At 45.6% G+C, this 18,489-nt stretch overlaps 1 protein-coding gene and 1 pseudogene across 1 annotated transcript; one reads left to right on the forward strand and one right to left on the reverse strand.

The window, feature by feature from the left end:
• The first annotated feature begins 3,187 nt into the window (after positions 1-3,187).
• On the forward strand, positions 3,188-4,363 carry LOC123131340 (probable carboxylesterase 15). Its single transcript, XM_044551034.1, has one exon. It carries the CDS (start codon positions 3,229-3,231, stop codon positions 4,285-4,287), a length of 1,059 nt encoding a protein of 352 aa, XP_044406969.1. The 5' UTR covers positions 3,188-3,228; the 3' UTR covers positions 4,288-4,363.
• Positions 4,364-11,282: 6,919 nt separating this feature from the next.
• Positions 11,283-12,420, reverse strand: LOC123131341 (probable glutathione S-transferase GSTU6; annotated as a pseudogene).
• Between the last annotated feature and the right edge of the window lie 6,069 nt (positions 12,421-18,489).

Below are 18,489 nucleotides of genomic sequence, written 5' to 3' on the forward strand. Positions count from 1 at the left end.
GTCAAGCTGTGGGCCGGACCCAATATGATAAGGATCATGTCGGCCCAGTAAAACTGTCGACGCCACACTACTTGGCAGCGGCCCATAGAACGTCAGGGCTATATCTGGCCTACTAATATTACTCAAAAAAAAATCTGGCCTACTTTGCCGAAGAAAAATACAATCTGGCCCACCGCAACATGTTGAAAGATCTACCACCAAATGGGTCAATGTTATTGAAGAAAAAATCACGGAGTTGACCGCAAGAACCAAAGCCTTGCTTCCGCAAGCCCTGAAATGGGAAAACATAGCCTGTGCTTTCAAAAGAAACTGTGCTTTTGGGCTTTGGCTTTTTTATTAGTTTTTTCTTACCGATTTTGTTTTTTGTTTTTTTGTTTCTGTTTTCTTTCAATTTTTCTTTTTCATTTTGTGAAAAAGGTTCGTCGAGACCTATTAACATGGGATCTAGTTTCAAAGACCTCGACACAAAAAATATAACAGTGAAACACACAATTCAAGAATATTTTGAATAACTAATCTATGGGAAAAAACTTACAGTTGGGACAAGTGATGTACATGCAGTACTTAACGTGTCAGCCTCTGAATTGGTGGAGAGTAAACTTCGCAAAGGGTAACCCTTTACTAATAATTTCAAAGAAAACAAAAGATCAAAGGATGACTCACGTCTAGAGCTCTCATTAACAGGCCTGCCACATAGCGTGAATACTACAACGGCATTTCCTACTCGGCACCTTCAGCACCTATTTCTACGTTTTCCGTAAACCGGCGCACCCCCCCCCCCCCCCCCCCCCCACATTCGCGCTGGCTGGCCTGTTTAGCTTTTTTATTTTTCAATTAACCTGCTAAAAACGTGCGTGCAAGGTGATTCAAACCCGCGATCTCCTTCTTCTTGATAAACTGCAGTAACCAACTAGGGCACCACACATGTTGTGATTACTTACTCCCTTTTTCTTCTTTCTTCTCTTTTCCTTTTCCTTTTATTTATTTATTTATTTTTCTATTCTTAAATTTGTGAAATTATTCAGAATTGATGAATTTTTTAAAAAATTGATGAAATTTTTATAAAAAAATCAATGATTTCTTTTTGCAAAACTTATGAACGTTTTTGCAAATCGACGAACTTTTTCAAATTTGCGATCTTTTAAAAAATTATGAACTTTTTTCCAAAATCAATGAGCTTTTTTAATAAAATCCATAAACCTTTTTAGATTTCACAAAAAAATATCAAAAGTATTTTAAAAAGCTGGTTCTTATCTACCAGATCAACTACACAAAAAGGGAAGGAAAAAACTAGGTTGCGTAGCGAACTCTGCTGGGTCGCGGCCTGATCGGGGTGCACGTGAGCACCGCTGAAGGCGTCTAGAGCACTACGAGTAGTGTGCCTTGATTTGTTTTCTCGTCCTCACATATACTCCCTTTGTTTTTATTGATTCTGCATACTAGAGTTGGCTGAAGTCAAACTTCGTAAAGTTTGATCAAGTTTAAAAAAATAATATAGACATTTACCATAACAAATCTATATGATGTGAAAGCACATTCAATAATAAATCTAATATTGTTCATTTGTTATTGTATATGTTAATATTTTTGTTTATGAACTTCGTCAAAGATTATAAAACTTGACTTTGATTAAAGCTAATACACTGACTAAATAAAAATGGAGAGAGTACACAACGAGGCACCATTCCCTAAAAGAAAGACAACGAGGCACCAGACTAATGAGCCAGGTTTTCTGTGTTAGTGTGTTTCTTGTGGGTGACTAAGGCTGGTCACAGTGAGCAGTAACTTATATTAGTGTCATGTATACGACACTAGTTTAAGTTACTATTTTCATAGTGCAAAGTATCTTAGTAGTAGTGTCATATATTGTTTCATTTATTGCCTTATAGACTCATTTTACCTCGGAAAGCGCTATGTTACAGTAACATATTATGTTACTCCAAACACCTCTCTCCTCATTAAATACTTGCCACATAAGTAAAATTGTCTTGGGGTGTGTTAAGTTACTACCTAAGTTACCCCCACTATGGATAGCCTAAACGGAGCAAATGTAGGCCTCCTTTGGTTTGGAGCAATTTCATAAGAATTCTAGAGGATATGATTCTTATAGGATTTTTTTTCCTTTACAGCCCTTTGGTTCATAGGAATAGATTCCTATTCCTACATATGATTGGTTCATATTCTCCACATTTCACAGGACAATAAAAATGAGCCTAGACTCAATGAAAAAATTCCTTTGGTGTCAACCAAATGACATCTCGTCTCCTATTTCTACTCATAGGATTTGAGATACATGGCATCTCATTTCCTACAAAATTCATATTCCTACGATAATCCTATCCTATGAACCAAAAGAGGTCGTAGAGTTGCTTGTGCCCGGCGAGAGAGGATTTTCTACCATGCACGGGACCTCCCATGCATGCATTCACCACCTCTTTTATTGTTGTGTGGGACCACTAACATCATCAATGTTTTTTCTACTAACCCAGTTTCATTCAAATAAATAGACACCTCATTTATGTTGAAGTAAAAAAAAATGATTTACATTCTGTTTGCACAATTGTATTTTTTCTGACAAGATTTTTAAAACAAGACTAATATTGAATATATTTTTAGAAATTAACTTTTAGACAACTAAATAACCATGCTCAAACGTGTTTCATAATTTTTTTAATTACATGCGAAAATTTTAAAAATGTTTCATTCTATTTCTTAAAATAAATGTTTCACTATGGCTCACCGTGTGTGGTTGCGTATCATAATACTCCCTCAGTCTCAAAATTCTTCGTATCTAGACAAATCTAAGACAAGAATTTTGGGACGGAGGGAGTATTACGCTGTGTGCCAATTTGCATCAAACTGACCCGCAAAAAAATGTATCAAACTGATTCTTATTAATTTAACACTGTTTTACCGTGTTTCAGAGTTTGCATTTTAAAATTGTTGAAATATATTTAAAAAATGGTCTCTTATTAAAGTTCCCGTTGTCAAAAACACAAATATACAAACGGGTTATAAATTGTATTTTGATTTAAAAGATATAATAGGTTTTAACTTCAAATAAAATGCAAAAGTATGGAACAGTGGAGCCTAGCCAGAACAGTGTGCTTTCATGTACGGGACATCCCGCGAATGGGAGAATTGCTTTTCTGTGTGCCCGGCCGGTTATTACTTGTAGCTTGTATAGGAAAGGCCACCGTGTAGCCAAGCCAATCCATTCGTACCACAATGTCGACTATACCGTCCTCGCCGGCGTCTGCTGCCTCGGGTTCGGCGCCGGCGCCGCCGCATGTGGTGGAGGACTGCATGGGCATCGTGCAGCTCCTGAGCGACGGCACCGTGAGGCGCAGCCTGGACTACTCCCACTTGCCGATGCTGAGACACATCCCCTCCGACCTTCCCGTCCAGTGGAAAGACGTGGTGTACGACGCCGGCCACGGCCTCCGCCTCCGGATGTACAGGCCAACCACCGCAGGCCGCGCAGAGAAGAAGCATCCGAAGCTCCCGGTGCTCGTCTATTTCCACGGCGGAGGCTTCTGCATCGCCAGCTTCGAGTGGCCCAACTTCCACGCTGGCGCGCTCCGGCTGGCCGGCGAGCTCCCGGCGCTCGTGCTCTCCGCCGACTACCGGCTCGCCCCGGAGCACCGCCTCCCAGCCGCGCACAGGGACGCCGAGACCGTCCTCTCGTGGCTCCGCGACCAGGCGGCCGCCGACACCGACGCCTGGCTCGCCGCGTGCGCCGACTTCGGCCGGGTGTTCCTCTGTGGCGACTCCGCAGGCGGCAACATGGTGCACCACGTCGCCGCCCGCCTCGGCTCCGGCGCCCTCGCGCTTGGCCACCGGGTGCGCGTCGTCGGGTGCGTGATACTCTGGCCCTACTTCGGTGGCGAGGAGAGGACGGCTTCCGAGGCCGAGGCCGAGGCCATGGCGCCGTCGTCCGAGTTCGACCCTGGGAGGAACTTCGACCAGATGTGGCGGCTGGCTTTGCCCGACGGAGCCACCAGGGACCACCCGGCGGCGAACCCGTTCGGGCCGGAGAGCGCCCCGCTCGATGACGTGCCGTTCCCTCCGGTGCTCGTCGCCAAGGCCGGCCGTGACCGGATGCGCGACCGGGTGGCTGAGTACGTGGCGAGGCTTCGGGCCATGGGGAAGCCCGTCGAGCTCGCCGAGTTCGAGGGGCAGGGCCACGGCTTCTTCGTCTTCGCCCCCTTCGGTGATGCCTCAGACGAGCTGGTCCGAGTGGTTAGGCAATTCGTGTGTACGTGTACGGCGACTAGCCACTGGTGATTAGCATATGGATCGGATGTAATGCTCATCTCGTCAGTGCTTATTTCATATTTTCAATGGAAATTCTGAATATTTTCGATTACAAATGTAAATCGGATGCTTACTAAATTTACAACATCTTATGTGCCGCCGGCGCATCATGCCATGATTGGGCATAGCATGAGGATCGAAATCACGAAACGCTCATGACCGCCGGTCGTATGATCAGTGCATCACTGGTTCTCACTTTCAGTGAAATTTCATTAATTTCTGTACATATTACAATAATCTCCTTTCGGTCAAAATACTCCAGTAATTTTGGTAGTACATACAAATTCAAATTAGTTTTGGAATTTTCAGAATTTTTGGTTCGGTCTCCATCAAATTCAAGTGGAATGCAAAGGCTAAAATACTCCTAGAACTTAAAACTAAAACCGTATTCAAGCACCATACGCGAAGTGCCACATCATGTGGGATCAGTGTAGGCTTCACGCATGCTTTGCTAGCGAAAATCAGGGGAGGCGCTTTTGATCAACTTCGCAAACAAAGAGGCTTGTGCACACCCCGCTCGCGTCGCCCTCAGGGGAGCGGCCCGAGCATACCCTCGCGCCGCCGCCGTCATCCCACCCGCTCCTCCCTGCCCCCGTCGCCGGCGGACGTCGCTGTTGGGCAAAGCCCACGTAGCAGCCGGCGGCGGCGGGCCTCTCTCACGTGAATGCGTTCCGGGACCGGCCCTGGACAGCGCGGTGCGCTCGGCGAGGGTGGGCGTTGGGGTGGCGGCCCTAGGTTCTCTCTGCGGTGGTCACGTGGGCGGTGTCTCGGCGCGTGGAGGTGGTGGGGAAGGCTTGGCCCCTGTGGTATGGCGGCGCGACTCCGACGGCCTAATACGTCTTCAACGTATCTATAATTTTTGATTGTTCCATGTTATTATATTATCAATTTTGGATATTTTATATGCATTTATATGCTATTTTATATGATTTTTGGGACTAACCTATTAACCTATAGCCTAGTGCCAGTTTTGGTTTTTTCCTTGTTTTAGAGTATCGCAGAAAAGGAAAATCAAACGGAGTCCAATTGACCTGAAACTTCACGGAACTTATTTTTGGACTAGAAGAAGCCCACGGAGTATCGGAGTTGGACCAGGAGAGTGCCGGGCTGCCCACGAGGGTGGAGGGCGCGCCCACCCCCCTGGGCGCGCCCCCCTGCTTCGTGGACAGCCCGGAGGTCCACCGACGTACTTCTTCCTCCTATATATACCCATATACCCTAAAAACATCGAAGAACACAATAGATCGGGAGTTCCACTGCCAGAAGCCTCCGTAGACACCGAAAACCAATCTAGACCCGTTCCGGCACCCTGCCGGAGGGGGAATCCCTCTCCGGTGGCTATCTTCATCATCCCGGCGCTCTCCATGACGAGGAGGGAGTAGTTCTCCCTCGGGGCTGAGGGTATGTACCAGTAGCTATGTGTTTGATCTCTTTCTCGTGTTCTTGAGGTGGCACGATCTTGATGTATCGCGAGCTTTGCTATTATAGTTGGATCTTATGATGTTTCTCCCCCTCTACTCTCTTGTAATGGATTGAGTTTTCCATTTAAAGTTATCTTATTGGATTGAGTCTTTAAGGATTTGAGAACACTTGATGTATGTCTTGCGTGGGATACCCGTGGTGACAACGGGGTATTCTATTGATTCCCTTGATGTATGTTTTGGTGACCAACTTGCGGGTTCCGTTCATGAACTTATGCATAGGGGTTGGCACATGTTTTTGTCTTGATTCTCCGGTAGAAACTTTGGGACACTCTTTGAGGTTCTATGTGTTGGTTGAATAGATGAATTTGAGATTGTGTGATGCATATCATATAATCATACCCACAGATACTTGAGGTGACATTGGAGTATCTAGATGACATTAGGGTTTTTGTTGATTTGTGTCTTAAGGTGTTATTCTAGTACGAACTCTAGGGCTGTTTGTGACACTTATAGGAATAGCCCAACGAATTGATTGGAAAGAATAACTTTGAGGTGGTTTCGTACCCTATCATAATCTCTTCGTTTGTTCTTCGCTATTAGTGACTTTGGAGTGACTCTTTGTTGCATGTTGAGGGATTGTTATATGATCAAACTATGTTATTATTGTTGAGAGAATTTGCACTAGTGAAAGTATGAACCCTAGGCCTTGTTTCCTATCATTGCAATATTGTTTATGCTCACTTTTATCATTTGCTACCTTGCTGTTTTTATAATTTCAGATTAGAAAAACCTTTATCTACTATCCATATTGCACTTGTATCACCATCTCTTCGCCGAACTAATGCACCTATACAATTTACCATTATATTGGGTGTGTTGGGGACACAAGAGACTCTTTGTTATTTGGTTGCAGGGTTGCTTGAGAGAGACCATCTTCATCCTACGCCTCCTACAGATTGATAAACCTTAGGTCATCCACTTGAGGAAAATTTGCTACTGTCCTACAAACCTCTGCACTTGGAGGCCCAACAACGTCTACAAGAAGAAGGTTGTGTAGTAGACATCACGGGCCGGCGGCTGGAGCACCCCGATGACCTCGCCGACGCCCTTCTCCAGCGGGCCTGCGGCTGGAGCACCCCGATGACCTCGCCAGCGCCCTTCTCCAATGGTGCGGCGGCTTGTGCGGCTCCTTGGCGGGCCGATCCGTTTTGGTCTGGTGGTGGCTGCGTCGGGTGGATCTGGAGCTGGAGCCCCTGTGGCAGCTTCGGATGGATCTGGTTGTAGCAGCTCGTGGTGGCATCTTGGTGTGGCTAGATCCGGAGCTTCAGGGTGGCAGCCCGTGCTCCTCGCCTGGTGGTTCGGGTCTGGTGGTGTGCGTCGCGCCGGCTGCGGCTCTTCATTGGTGGCTTGCCTTGGGAGGTTGCCGGAGCTGGACGGGCTCGGTAGCCATGTGGAATCGAACGGCAATGGAAAGTTCCCTCGAGGAGGTAGAACAGAGCCGACCACCACCTTCAAGGTCAGGTTCTAGCATTTTTGTCACTAGCACACAATGTTCAGCCTCTGTGATACTATCCACGGGGTAGCGAGGAGCCATGAAATCAGGCTGAACGAGCTCCGTGGAAGCCACGCTGCTTCTCCGTTGAGATGGTGGGGTAGCTTCTGGGTCAGCGTCGAAGGAAGGATATTCATGCCGCTGAGATGGTTGGCCGGTAGCTCACTGGCTCTCAAGTTCCTGTAGTTTCACTAATCTTGTACTGATCATCGACGACATCCGCAACATGCAACTCCAATTTCATGTTCTCCTTCTCAATTCTTTTCGATTTTTTCTTCAAGTAATTTTTTTCTTTTTCAACTAAATTTAACCTCTCGACAACAGGATCGGTTGGAATTTCTGGTTCACATATCTCCTAGATAAAAACATCTATGTCACATTGGTCGGCGTAATTGTCATAAACACTAATAAAACAAATCATAATAAAAGGTAATATACCACATCCGAATCATAGACAGGACGAGGCCCGACGGGGGCGGATACCAAATCCATGACACTATATAATACTCCCTCTGTTCCTTAATATAGAGTGTATAGTTTTTGGCACAAAAATTAAAGAACGCATGTGGAGGAAAATTTTCACAAGTTTTGGGCGAGATTACACCTGACTAATTAATATGAGAAAATAGAGAAGCTTGCCTAATATAAGGAAATGTAATCAAATCCCTAAAAACATTATCCATACGAGTGTTGCAACGCAATATACCTTATATTTCAGATTTTTTTTCTCAAAAATCTATACACCTTATATCAAGGAATGGAGGGAGTAACAAACAATAATAAAAGTAAGAAAATCATACAAGTATCTATCTAAATCATACATGTAAGAATTTCCTTTTAAAAAGAAGATAAGAATAAGAGGCTCACCACGGTGGTGCCGGCGACGAGATCAGCTCGGGCGATCGACGGTGGTGAGGACAGAGACGGGACGGGACGGACCATCAAACCTAGACAAATCTTGGGGAAAATGGAGCTTGTAGGTCGAGCTTGGAGAGGAGAAAACTTAAGTGTGGCTCGGGCATTTCATCGAACACCTAATGTGCATGCATAGAAGGGAGGCTGTGCATGCACACAGACCTCCCACATGGCTAAAAAACAGAGGAGTGAGCGGACATGGGCGAGGGTATATATAGGCATCTCTTTAGTCCCGGTTGGTGGCTACAACCGGGACAGAAGACTGACCTTTAGTCTCGGTTTCAGCCACCAACCGGGACTAAAGGTGCTGCGCCAGAAGCGAGGCCCATTGGTCCTGGTTCGTGTCTGTAACCGGGACCAAAGGGGTCAGACGAACCGGGACCAATGGCCTCCGAGGCCCGGCTGGCGCCCTGGCCTCATGAACCGGGACTGATGCACCCATTGGTCCCGTTTCATAGGAGAACCGGGATTAATGCCCTTTTCTGGCCTGAACCAAATGCTTGTTTTCTACTAGTGGAGGGGTCACCTTGCCTCGCTTGTCTTCTGAAGTCGGAGCTGCTGAGGAGAAGCCTTGCGGTGACGACGATGCTAGACGGGCGGTCGGTTCTGGCGCTGGGTCGGCGCAGGCCCAGCGCCTTTTCTTCTACAATGCTCGTCGACAGAGTCGGAGCTGCCTAGTTGCCGGCGCGTGTGGTGGATTGCTTGACATTGGCCGGCGTAGGCCTCTGCGCTTGTCTGCGGTGCGGGCTACATTGGTGGTCGTCGATGGTGGAGTCGGAGTCGCCCTCGCGGAGGTGTGATGACGATGACACCGGATTGCAACATCGACGACGCTCTTCTCCTCGGCGGGCGTGTGTGTGTTCTTGTGTGGGTTGTCAAGTCGCCCTGTGTGCCTTATTTTTGCGGGCGTGTTGTGACGGTTTTCGTCCGGTTTTCTGTTAATTAATTGGGCATCTCTCTCTGACCTTTTTAATTGAATCGGATCCTAAAAAAAATCAAGGGAAGCGAGGCCGAATTTTGCCGTCCACACAGTCCCAACCATTAGGGAGACATTGGCTAGGTTTCCTTATGCGTGCAAGGAGTTCTTCTGACTGACGCGTGAGATACACACACAACTGTTATCGAAGTGAGCAATGAGGGGGTCCTATCACTATAGTGAGGGGGCCACATCCTCTGCCCCATAACACAAACAAAATAGCCAAACATCCATTTCCACTGTGACATCTTATCGCATATGCGCTCAGAGGGACAATCATGTGGATGGAAACCATGTTTTGATTGTGTTCTTACACCTAGGCTAAGAGTACTGTTCAAAAAATCGGCTGATTCAACGATGTATCATCCGATTTGTCACTATACGGTGGGTGAACGATAAGATTATGCCACATGCATCATCATCGTTTACCGGTTGGGCCGATTTATCGCTCTTACAAGCGATTTGGCAGGAATATACCGATAAATCATGCATATTTCTACAATTATGTGTGCAAGAACTATGTTTATTTGTATTTTATGGACCTTGTAACGTAATATGTACTGTTGTCCTATTTTTTTTTGTGGTTGTACAAGAATTCAAAGGCAAGGAATCAATGTAACATTTCTGCTCAGTATTGTTTTCGTGTTGAATATAACATGTTTTTAGTGCCGGGAACATGGGATTTGCAAAAAATAAAAAAGACCGATTAATAGTCAACCGATAAAATTGATTAATCATCGGATTTCCAATTAATCTCTAATTCTCAGCCGATCAAGACACTAACAATAAGCGATATCCTCAATAGACAATGATTAGTTTTGGCCTCTTCCACCAACTGTTTTGCAGCCTACATGCATCATATTACATGAACATAATGGTACTGTATAAACACTTTATCACTGCCTCCATGGCATGTTTCCAACCGTCCAAAGGTGTCCGAAGGTGTTGTGCTTCTGCATCATGTATTCACGCATGGCTAACAATACAATAATCTACCATCGATCCTTACTGGTCTCCCTTATGTATACATCTAGCACTACCGGAAAACGGGCATACGCTGACGGCCAAACCTATGCCTACAGCTGCCGTCGGCCTAGTTTGAGATATGCCGACAGCCCAGTCCCGGCCGTCGGCTTACACTGGCCGTCGGGTTACGTGGATCTATGCCGACGGCCACCGTCGGCACAGAATGGCCGTCGACCTAGGCGGAGACATGCCGACACCAGTCGTCAGCATAAATGAGCCGTCGGTATAACTGTGGGCCCGACGTCCCCGCCCGTGACTAGCGGCTAACGCCGTCAAACCTATGCCGACGGTCGGGACGGGCGGCCATCGGCATATCACCGCATGCCACGTCACCGATCCGCGGCGTAGGTATGCCGACGGCAGCCGTCGGCATAGTCCTGCCACCAGGAGTACCACGGGTTGCCACGTGGCAGAGATATGCCGACGGCAAAGCCGTCAGCATACCTCTGCCACGTGGCGTTGCACGATTCGTCAGCGCTTTTGACGACGCAAAACACTGCCGACGGCTAAACTATGCCGACGGCTGACGCCAGGCCGCGGCATATGTCCCTATGCCGACGGCTATACTATGCCGACTTTCTGACAAGACTACGCCGACGACATCTACGCCGACGGGTCTATGCCGACGGCTTAGGGGCCTATGCCGACGACCCGTGGTCGCAGGCATAGACCGCGAGTCCTGTAGTGTAGGCTAGGATCAATGTAGAATGTAAAATATATTTTTAGTACTGCGGTGGCAGGATTTTAAATGCAAAACCTCTTTGCTCTGATTGTATTAAGTTCATGCTTTATCAGTTACTCCAAAATTCTGAACTAACGGGAGGAATGAAAAATATGTTCCAACAATCCTTTCACTCCATCAAAATAATAACTTATCGACATTGAGCTATTTATATTAGGGAGGAATAACATGAAGATGATTGAACTTCAAAATACTAGGTTGTCTGAACAATAACATTGTGCATTGTTACAAGAAACATGTGAGAGAAAGAACAATAGTATTCCGTGTCATGACTCCTATGCATTGCGCTCCTATCAAGATCCTTAGCTATTCTTGGACTGCTGAGACATCTTAGATTAGAGTTCTTTGGGCACGTTTCATCTTTGCAAAGTCAACCAGCCTATCGACTTTTGGCAGAACCACCTTAGCAGGTTCGAGTTCTCCAAAGCGCTCAATCCATGCCAGCAGAAGCGGAGTCTTGGTGGCGTGAAGGAGCTCCACACCACAAAGCGCCATGGTCCCTTGCATCCATGCAACCATACCACCCAACACAACATCAACATAGCCGACGTTGTCTCCTCCAAAGAACGGCTTCCCCTTGGAGCATTCCCTCAAGGCCCCCTCTAGCGTCTCCACCGCCGCTAGCGTTTGCTTTGTCCCTTCCTCTTTCTCCTTGTCTGTCTTGCCCACAAACATCTTCCACCATGGCGCGACTAGCTGCAAACACACATGTGCACACACACACACACACACACACACACACGTTGTATATTACGTACTACATCGACAAACTAACAGAACTAACATGTGCACAAGTAATGGCAATTAATCATGAACCTTGTTGTCAATGTAGGCTGCCTAGAATCGAGCCCTAGCACGTTGGTAGGGGTCGGCGGGGAGGAGGGAGGGTCCTATCCCATGGTAGACCTCATCGATGTACTCCAAGATGGCGAGTGACTCGCAGATGGGCACACCGTTGTGGATGAGCACGGGCACCTTCTTGTTCACCGGGTTGGACTCAAGAAGAAGGTCGCTCTTGTTGGCAAGGTCCTCTTCCTGGTACTCGTAGCTCAGGCCCTTGAAGTTGAGCGCCAGCCTCACTCGCATCGCGAACGGGCCCCTCCATGTCCCCAGGAGCTTTAGCTCGTGCTCGTCTTCCCCTGCTGCCACTTCCTGCTACGCTAGCTCGAATAAATAATCGATAATTACTGCAAATTTCTTTTAAAAAATCGACGCGACATGCATAAATTCTCAATCAAAACAAAATATGTACAAAGTTTGAACCAAACTATACCGTACATACCATGCCGCCGGCTGCCGTGTAGGGATTATTGATGGAGGACAAGCTTACGATGAGCTTACGGTTCACCGACGTCGAGGAAAACAGGAAGCGTGCCCTTGCAAGTCGTCCGGCTGTTGCCGGCGGACGCGTGCATGCTGCCGACAGGACGACCTGAGAATTAGGCAAAGCGAGTCCATGGAGCGCCATGGCGTATGTACGTGGACGCGTACGTAGATTTGAGCTCGATCGTATCTAACCGTGCCTGTTTGGTTGGTTCCGATGCAGGAAGATAGGTAGGACCGTGTTATATAGGCGTATGGACGGTTGAGAGGCGAGCGTACGAGGGTATAAATGGACCGCTGTCCAATGTTTCTTCTCTTGGAATAGTTTCCTGTTGTGTCACTTTCCAACTGCAGTCCTGTCTCGTCCTTGCTGTGACGTCTGGTGCATTTGCATTGAAAAAACCATTGGAGTACAAAGGATCTCGTGTCTCCATTGAACTGCACTACATCACGGATCATTTCTACCCAGCTCCTTGTAGGAAATTAACTGCACTATGATTTCCTTACCGGATCAGAGTTCTCTCTAAAAACCGCACTATTATAATAAAGTCCTCTAATTCCATCAGACAAGAGATCTAAGTATGAATTAACAAAATCAGTTGGGAAAACAACAGACGACATGCCCAAAAGCGAAAAACAAGACACCTCACACGTGGAATCAACTGTTAGGAGGCGCACCGAGCTGGCGACGGTCGACCACCTGAAGACCATCCATCGTGCCGCCTAGTTGGTCCATGTGCCACCTCCTACATATCGAGTGCCACTGTTGCAAAAATGCCAAGAATAAACACATTTTTTTAGCAAAAGAGAGGCTTGCCCTCCGATTTCATTTAAAGAAAACCAGTTCTAGTAGTCACATTCTCCAAACACATAGTCTGAAGTATGCCGTAAGAAGACCCTCTATATCATCATCTTATTACATGTAGTCCATAGGGTCCATATTGGGTGCCAGTGCTGCAATATTGTTCGAGACTATGCGTGTCTTGCTTCCTTGTCGGAAGATTTGGACCAGACGTGCATTGATGAGCCAAGTTTAATCAAACGGAGAATTGAGCGGTACCGCTGGTTACCGGCAGATCCTCGGCCATTTGTTTAGTTCTCAAGATTCGTGCTTCGGATTGCTGTATAACTTGTAAGTCATTTCTCAAATGAAATACCCGCAATACACTCTGCACATTTCCGACACTTGCACAGATACGGTATGTGGGTCCCATGCTTTTCAGGGCCACAAGTGATTAGCATATGGATCGGATAGAATGCTCTTCTCTCCGGGGCTTGTTACAGTACATGTAAGATATATTGACCATCCATTTCAGCTAACGAACGCACCAGATTTACCGATACTACAACACAGTTTGGGTAGTATATTAAGGCATCAGGGACATTTTGGGTAGTTCACAATTGGAACTCAGCCAGCAGAGGGACACGCTGCGGTCGATGCAGGCCAGCGACCATGCAGCCCCCACTCTTGCCGTCGGCCGTCTACTCAGACGCACATAACCGACCTCTCCGTCGCACAAAGCACCATTGCCACGGACACCACCTCTGGCCGCTGCCCTTCCTCCCCCGTGCCACCACTGACGCCCGACATCGCCAACGACGTGACACCGCCGTCCTCGTCAGCGTTCCGCTCTCTCCTCTGGTAGTTGTGTGTGTATGTGTTGGGCGTGCGTGTGTGTTTCTAGTTCAGTGTTTGTGTGTGTGTGCTTGATGGATGGTGTCCTGTTGCGATCAGCACCAACAAGCCTCGTTGAGCGCCTTCATTTGATAATGAGACACCGAAACCAATCAATCAATCCATATCTACATGAGCCTGCCTCCAATCTGCGGACGTGCTCATGCACACCGCAATGAATATGAGGGCGCACGCCGGGAGGTGGGCAAGCGGACGTCCTGGGGTGGTGGCCTGCAGGCGTTCGGATGGCGGAGGTTGCGGGCGGCGGCCTGCACGCTATGGTTATTGCGGGCGTCAGCGTGGACGGAGGTTGAAGAAGGTAACCTGCAGGCAGGCGGTGTCGGCTCCGATTGCCATAATTAATTACTGGTAGTTTAGTTAATCTACCGCTAATAAGGAATTACTAATATATCCTTGAGCTAAAACCTGACCGTTTCATACTGGCCATTGGATTAACTTAATACTACCCATTATATGTGGTAGTATGATGCATCGTAAAAAGTCTCTCTTTCAAAGAAAGTGCTGAATATTTTCGATTACAAATGTAAATCAAATGCTCACTAAAATTACATCTTATGTGCTGCTGGTGCCATCTCATGCATGACTGGGCATAGCATGGTTCTCACTTTCAATGAAATGTCACTAATTTCTGCACATATTATTTTCATTAATTAGTTTTGGATTTTTTAGAATGTTTTGTTTCAGCCTCAATCAAATTCAAGTGGAAATTTCGGTCCTTTGGCCAAAATGAAACCGAAATCTGAAATTCACAGAAATTTAGTGATTTCGGCAAAGGCTAAAATAGTTCTAAAACTTAGATTTAAAACCCTTTTCAAGCTCCATATGTGAAAGGCCACATCGTGCCAGATCAGTGCATGCTTGATGCAGGCTTTGCTAGCGAAAATAACAGGGAGAGGCGAGGCCCAATTTTGCCGTCCACACTACCCCAACCGTTAGGGGGATATTGGCTAGGTTCCTTGCCCATGCAATTAGATCTTCTGTGCCAACTCCATTAGTGAGCTGATCCGCAAACAGCTTCTATCAAAGTGAGCAATGAGGGGGCCACAGCCACATCCTCTGTCCACCATAACGCAAATGAAAATAGCCAAACATCCATTCGCAATGTGACATCTTATCGCAAACGTGCTCAGAGGGAGAATTGTGTGGATGGAAATGATGTTTTGATTATGTTCTTACAACTATACTAAGACAATGATGAGTTTTGGCCTCTTCCACCAAGTGCTTCGCATCCTACATTCATTATATTACATGAACATAATGGTACTATGTAAACACTCTACCATTGCCTCCATGGCATGTTTCCAACCGTCCAAAGATTTTTTTAAAATTTAAACAAATTTAGAAATCTGAACATTTTGGAAAATTATACATAATTTGGAATTTTGAACATTTTTTTAAAATCTAACCAAAATTTGAATTTATGGACCTTTTTTTAAACACGTCGTCACTCGCTTCGTTGGTGCATGTTGACCAGCGAATGACTGCTAGGGTGTTCTCTCTTCGTGCATGCTATGATGGTATTTGGGATGAGGTCGTGCATGTTGAAAACGTTCCATACAGGCTACCAAACACTCAAAAGTGGGTTGGATAGGGAACTTTTGCCCCTCAGGCACCCTCCATGCACCCTACCAAACACATCTTTAATGTTCTTTTTAGCCGATGCATGAAGCATCTGATCAAGGTGCGTGGCTTCGTCTAGTAGACAGAAGAAATCCTATTTGCCGCTCACTGTGGTAAAGTGCCGGGCCATCACACAACTGTACGCGGCCGCAGCCACCTAATGGTCCGCCCGTTTACATTCCTGTTGCACAACTTTCAGTCTTGGGACATGTTTTTCCGGTTTTCATTATTGTTTTTCCATTTTGTATTTCTTTATTGACTCAAAATTTGTTCCTTGTCTTTTCTTTTCTTTTTTTCTTTTTACGTTTTTTTTCTAAAAATCACAGTTTATAAAAATATTTCCGAAAATTTTAAATTATTATCATTTCTAAAAAATGTTTGCATTATTCCAAAAAAATTCAGAAAACTTACGATTCACAAAAAAATGTTCTCTTTTTTGAAAAATGATTTTAGTTTTTAAGAATATGTTCACCAAAAGGTTTTATTTTTTAGAATTTTAAAAATATTAAAAACAGTTTAAAAGGAATAAATGTTTTATTTTACTTTAATTTTTTTCCTATTGTGGCTGATTTTTTGTCTACTGCCGCTACAATACGCAAAAAGAAAATCACTTGACTCGTTAAAAGTGTCAAAATGGGTTTGTACTGTTGTAGATGCCCTATCTGAATAGGTGGGTCTATTGGCACAGAGAGCGGCTGTCATGGTTGCTCGGCGAAGTTGATGGAGGTAGATCGTGACCATGGTATTTGCTTCACATGCCAGATTCAAGTTGGCGACATGCAGTGGCGAACCGTGGTGCACTGTTTGTGGGTTATTTGCCATGTCTAGATTTACCACCGAATACACTTGCTTCGAAGGCTAGGGATCGCCAGAGCGTCTCCAATGTGAGATTTTTACGGTAGTGTCTTCTCTCGTCCCACGATCAACATCACTCGTGTATCAATGGATATTCTTGGCTCCACATGCGACATTTGGCGATTAGTTGCTTGCCTAGTGTGCGCAAAGTTTTTAGTAGCATGGCTGGGTCCATGTCTAGATCGTGCGGGCTTGCATCGCCTTCTTTGGGCCAGCAACTATTCGGCGAGGATCCATATTGCTCTTTTCCACTCCTTTTGTATTTCTCTCCGCCTTGGCATGTTTTTGTTCCTTGCTAGCATTATCCTTTGTGTGGGTGTGTTGGGGTTGGTTGTGTGTATTCTAGTCATGCAGTGATCGGGTGTGTGCTTATTGTCTTTGTATCCTCTTGATACTTTATTACAAGTTAATAAATAACACCTTTTATAGAGAGAGGAAACGGGATATTGGTTGACTCTTATGGGTTCAGCAACGTATGACGAATCAAGGAAATGACACTATAATTGGGAACATCTATTACCCATACGAAGAAACGTTCTGGGCTTCGGCGTTGTGTTTGTGTTTTTTGGTTGAAGTAATATACGTTGAACAACTTTAAGTACACATTGAACAATTTTATGATATACACTAAACAAAAGTTAAATACACATTGAACATGTTTTTGTGATATACGATGAACAATTTTTGAATTACGAACAGATTTTCAAATACTGAACCAAATTTGAAAACTTTGAATAATTTTTGAAATCATGGAAAAATAGGAATTTAAAAAATGAAAACAAAGGATAAAAGTAAAACAAAAAAGATAAATGAAATGAAAGAAAAAAACAAAAACAAAAAACAGAAAAAGGAGAAAAAAAGGGAAAAAGGAAACAAGGCAAACCAGAAAACCGGCAAAACAAAAAATCAGTAAAAAAACCGGTTAAGAGAACCTTCTAGAAGATTCCCATCACCGGTTTGCCTAGAACTGCTCTAAAGCTCAAAGAGGGCCGGCCTGTTTGGCGGTGTTCACTCTAGCGCTTCAGCGAAAGCGCAGCACCTGGACGCTCACGGGCGTCAAATAGGGATCACCGCCTAATGGCAAAAACCCAGGGTGGTCTATGGGGCACGCCTATGTCTCGTCGAAATCACTAGTTGAGGAGTATTTATTGTAAAGATCACTCCAACTCTCCTGGTTGCGACAAGTGGCGCACATGCAACGCGCCACTTGTCCCAACCTGAGAGTTTTCCTTTTTTCATAGATCCGTTTATTTAAAATGTTTTATCTCTCAAACTATGCATCCAAATCTTGAACCGCTTTCATCGTTGGATTCCTCACGTCGAGATCTTTAAAACTAGATCCCATGTTGATATGTTTTGACGAACTTTTCTTTCACGAAAAATTCGGACGAAAAAACCAAACCGGGAGCACGGGTTTTTTCCCTTTCCGAAAGAGGCATGCCCGTGCCTCTCACGAAATTACAACCATGCCTCTCGCGGAAGCAAAACCATGACTCTCGCGGAAGGAAAAAAAAAGAGAAAACGCGTTTTTTCCGTTTTCGAGGAGGCAAGGCCGTGACTCTCGTGAAAGCACAACCGTGTCTCTTGCAAAAGCAAAACCACGACTCTCGTAAAAGAAGAAAAACAGAAAACATATCTCTCGCAGAAGCAAAACAGTGACTCTCGCGAAAGAAAAACAAGAAACACATTTTTTCCTGTTTTCAAGAGGCACGGTCGTGACTCTCGCGAAAGCACGCCCGTGCCTCTCGCGGAAGCAAAACCGAACAGAAAACATGTTTTTTTTCGTTTCCGAGAGGCACGGCCGTGACTCTCACGAAAGAAAAAAAACAGAAAACGCGTTTTTTTCGTTTTCGAGAGGCACGACCGTGACTCTCGCTAAATCCCAACCGTGCCTCTCGCGGAAGCAAAACCATGACTCTCACGAAAGGCAAAAAAACCGAAATGTGTTATATTTTTTTTCGTTTCCGAGAGGCACGCCATGACTCTCGCGAAAGCACACCCACCTCTCACAGAAACAAAACCGTGACTCTAGTGAAAGGAAAA

The sequence above is a fragment of the Triticum aestivum genome, chromosome 6A, assembly GCF_018294505.1.
Source record: "Triticum aestivum cultivar Chinese Spring chromosome 6A, IWGSC CS RefSeq v2.1, whole genome shotgun sequence".
In the NCBI taxonomy this organism is placed as follows: Eukaryota; Viridiplantae; Streptophyta; class Magnoliopsida; order Poales; family Poaceae; genus Triticum; species Triticum aestivum.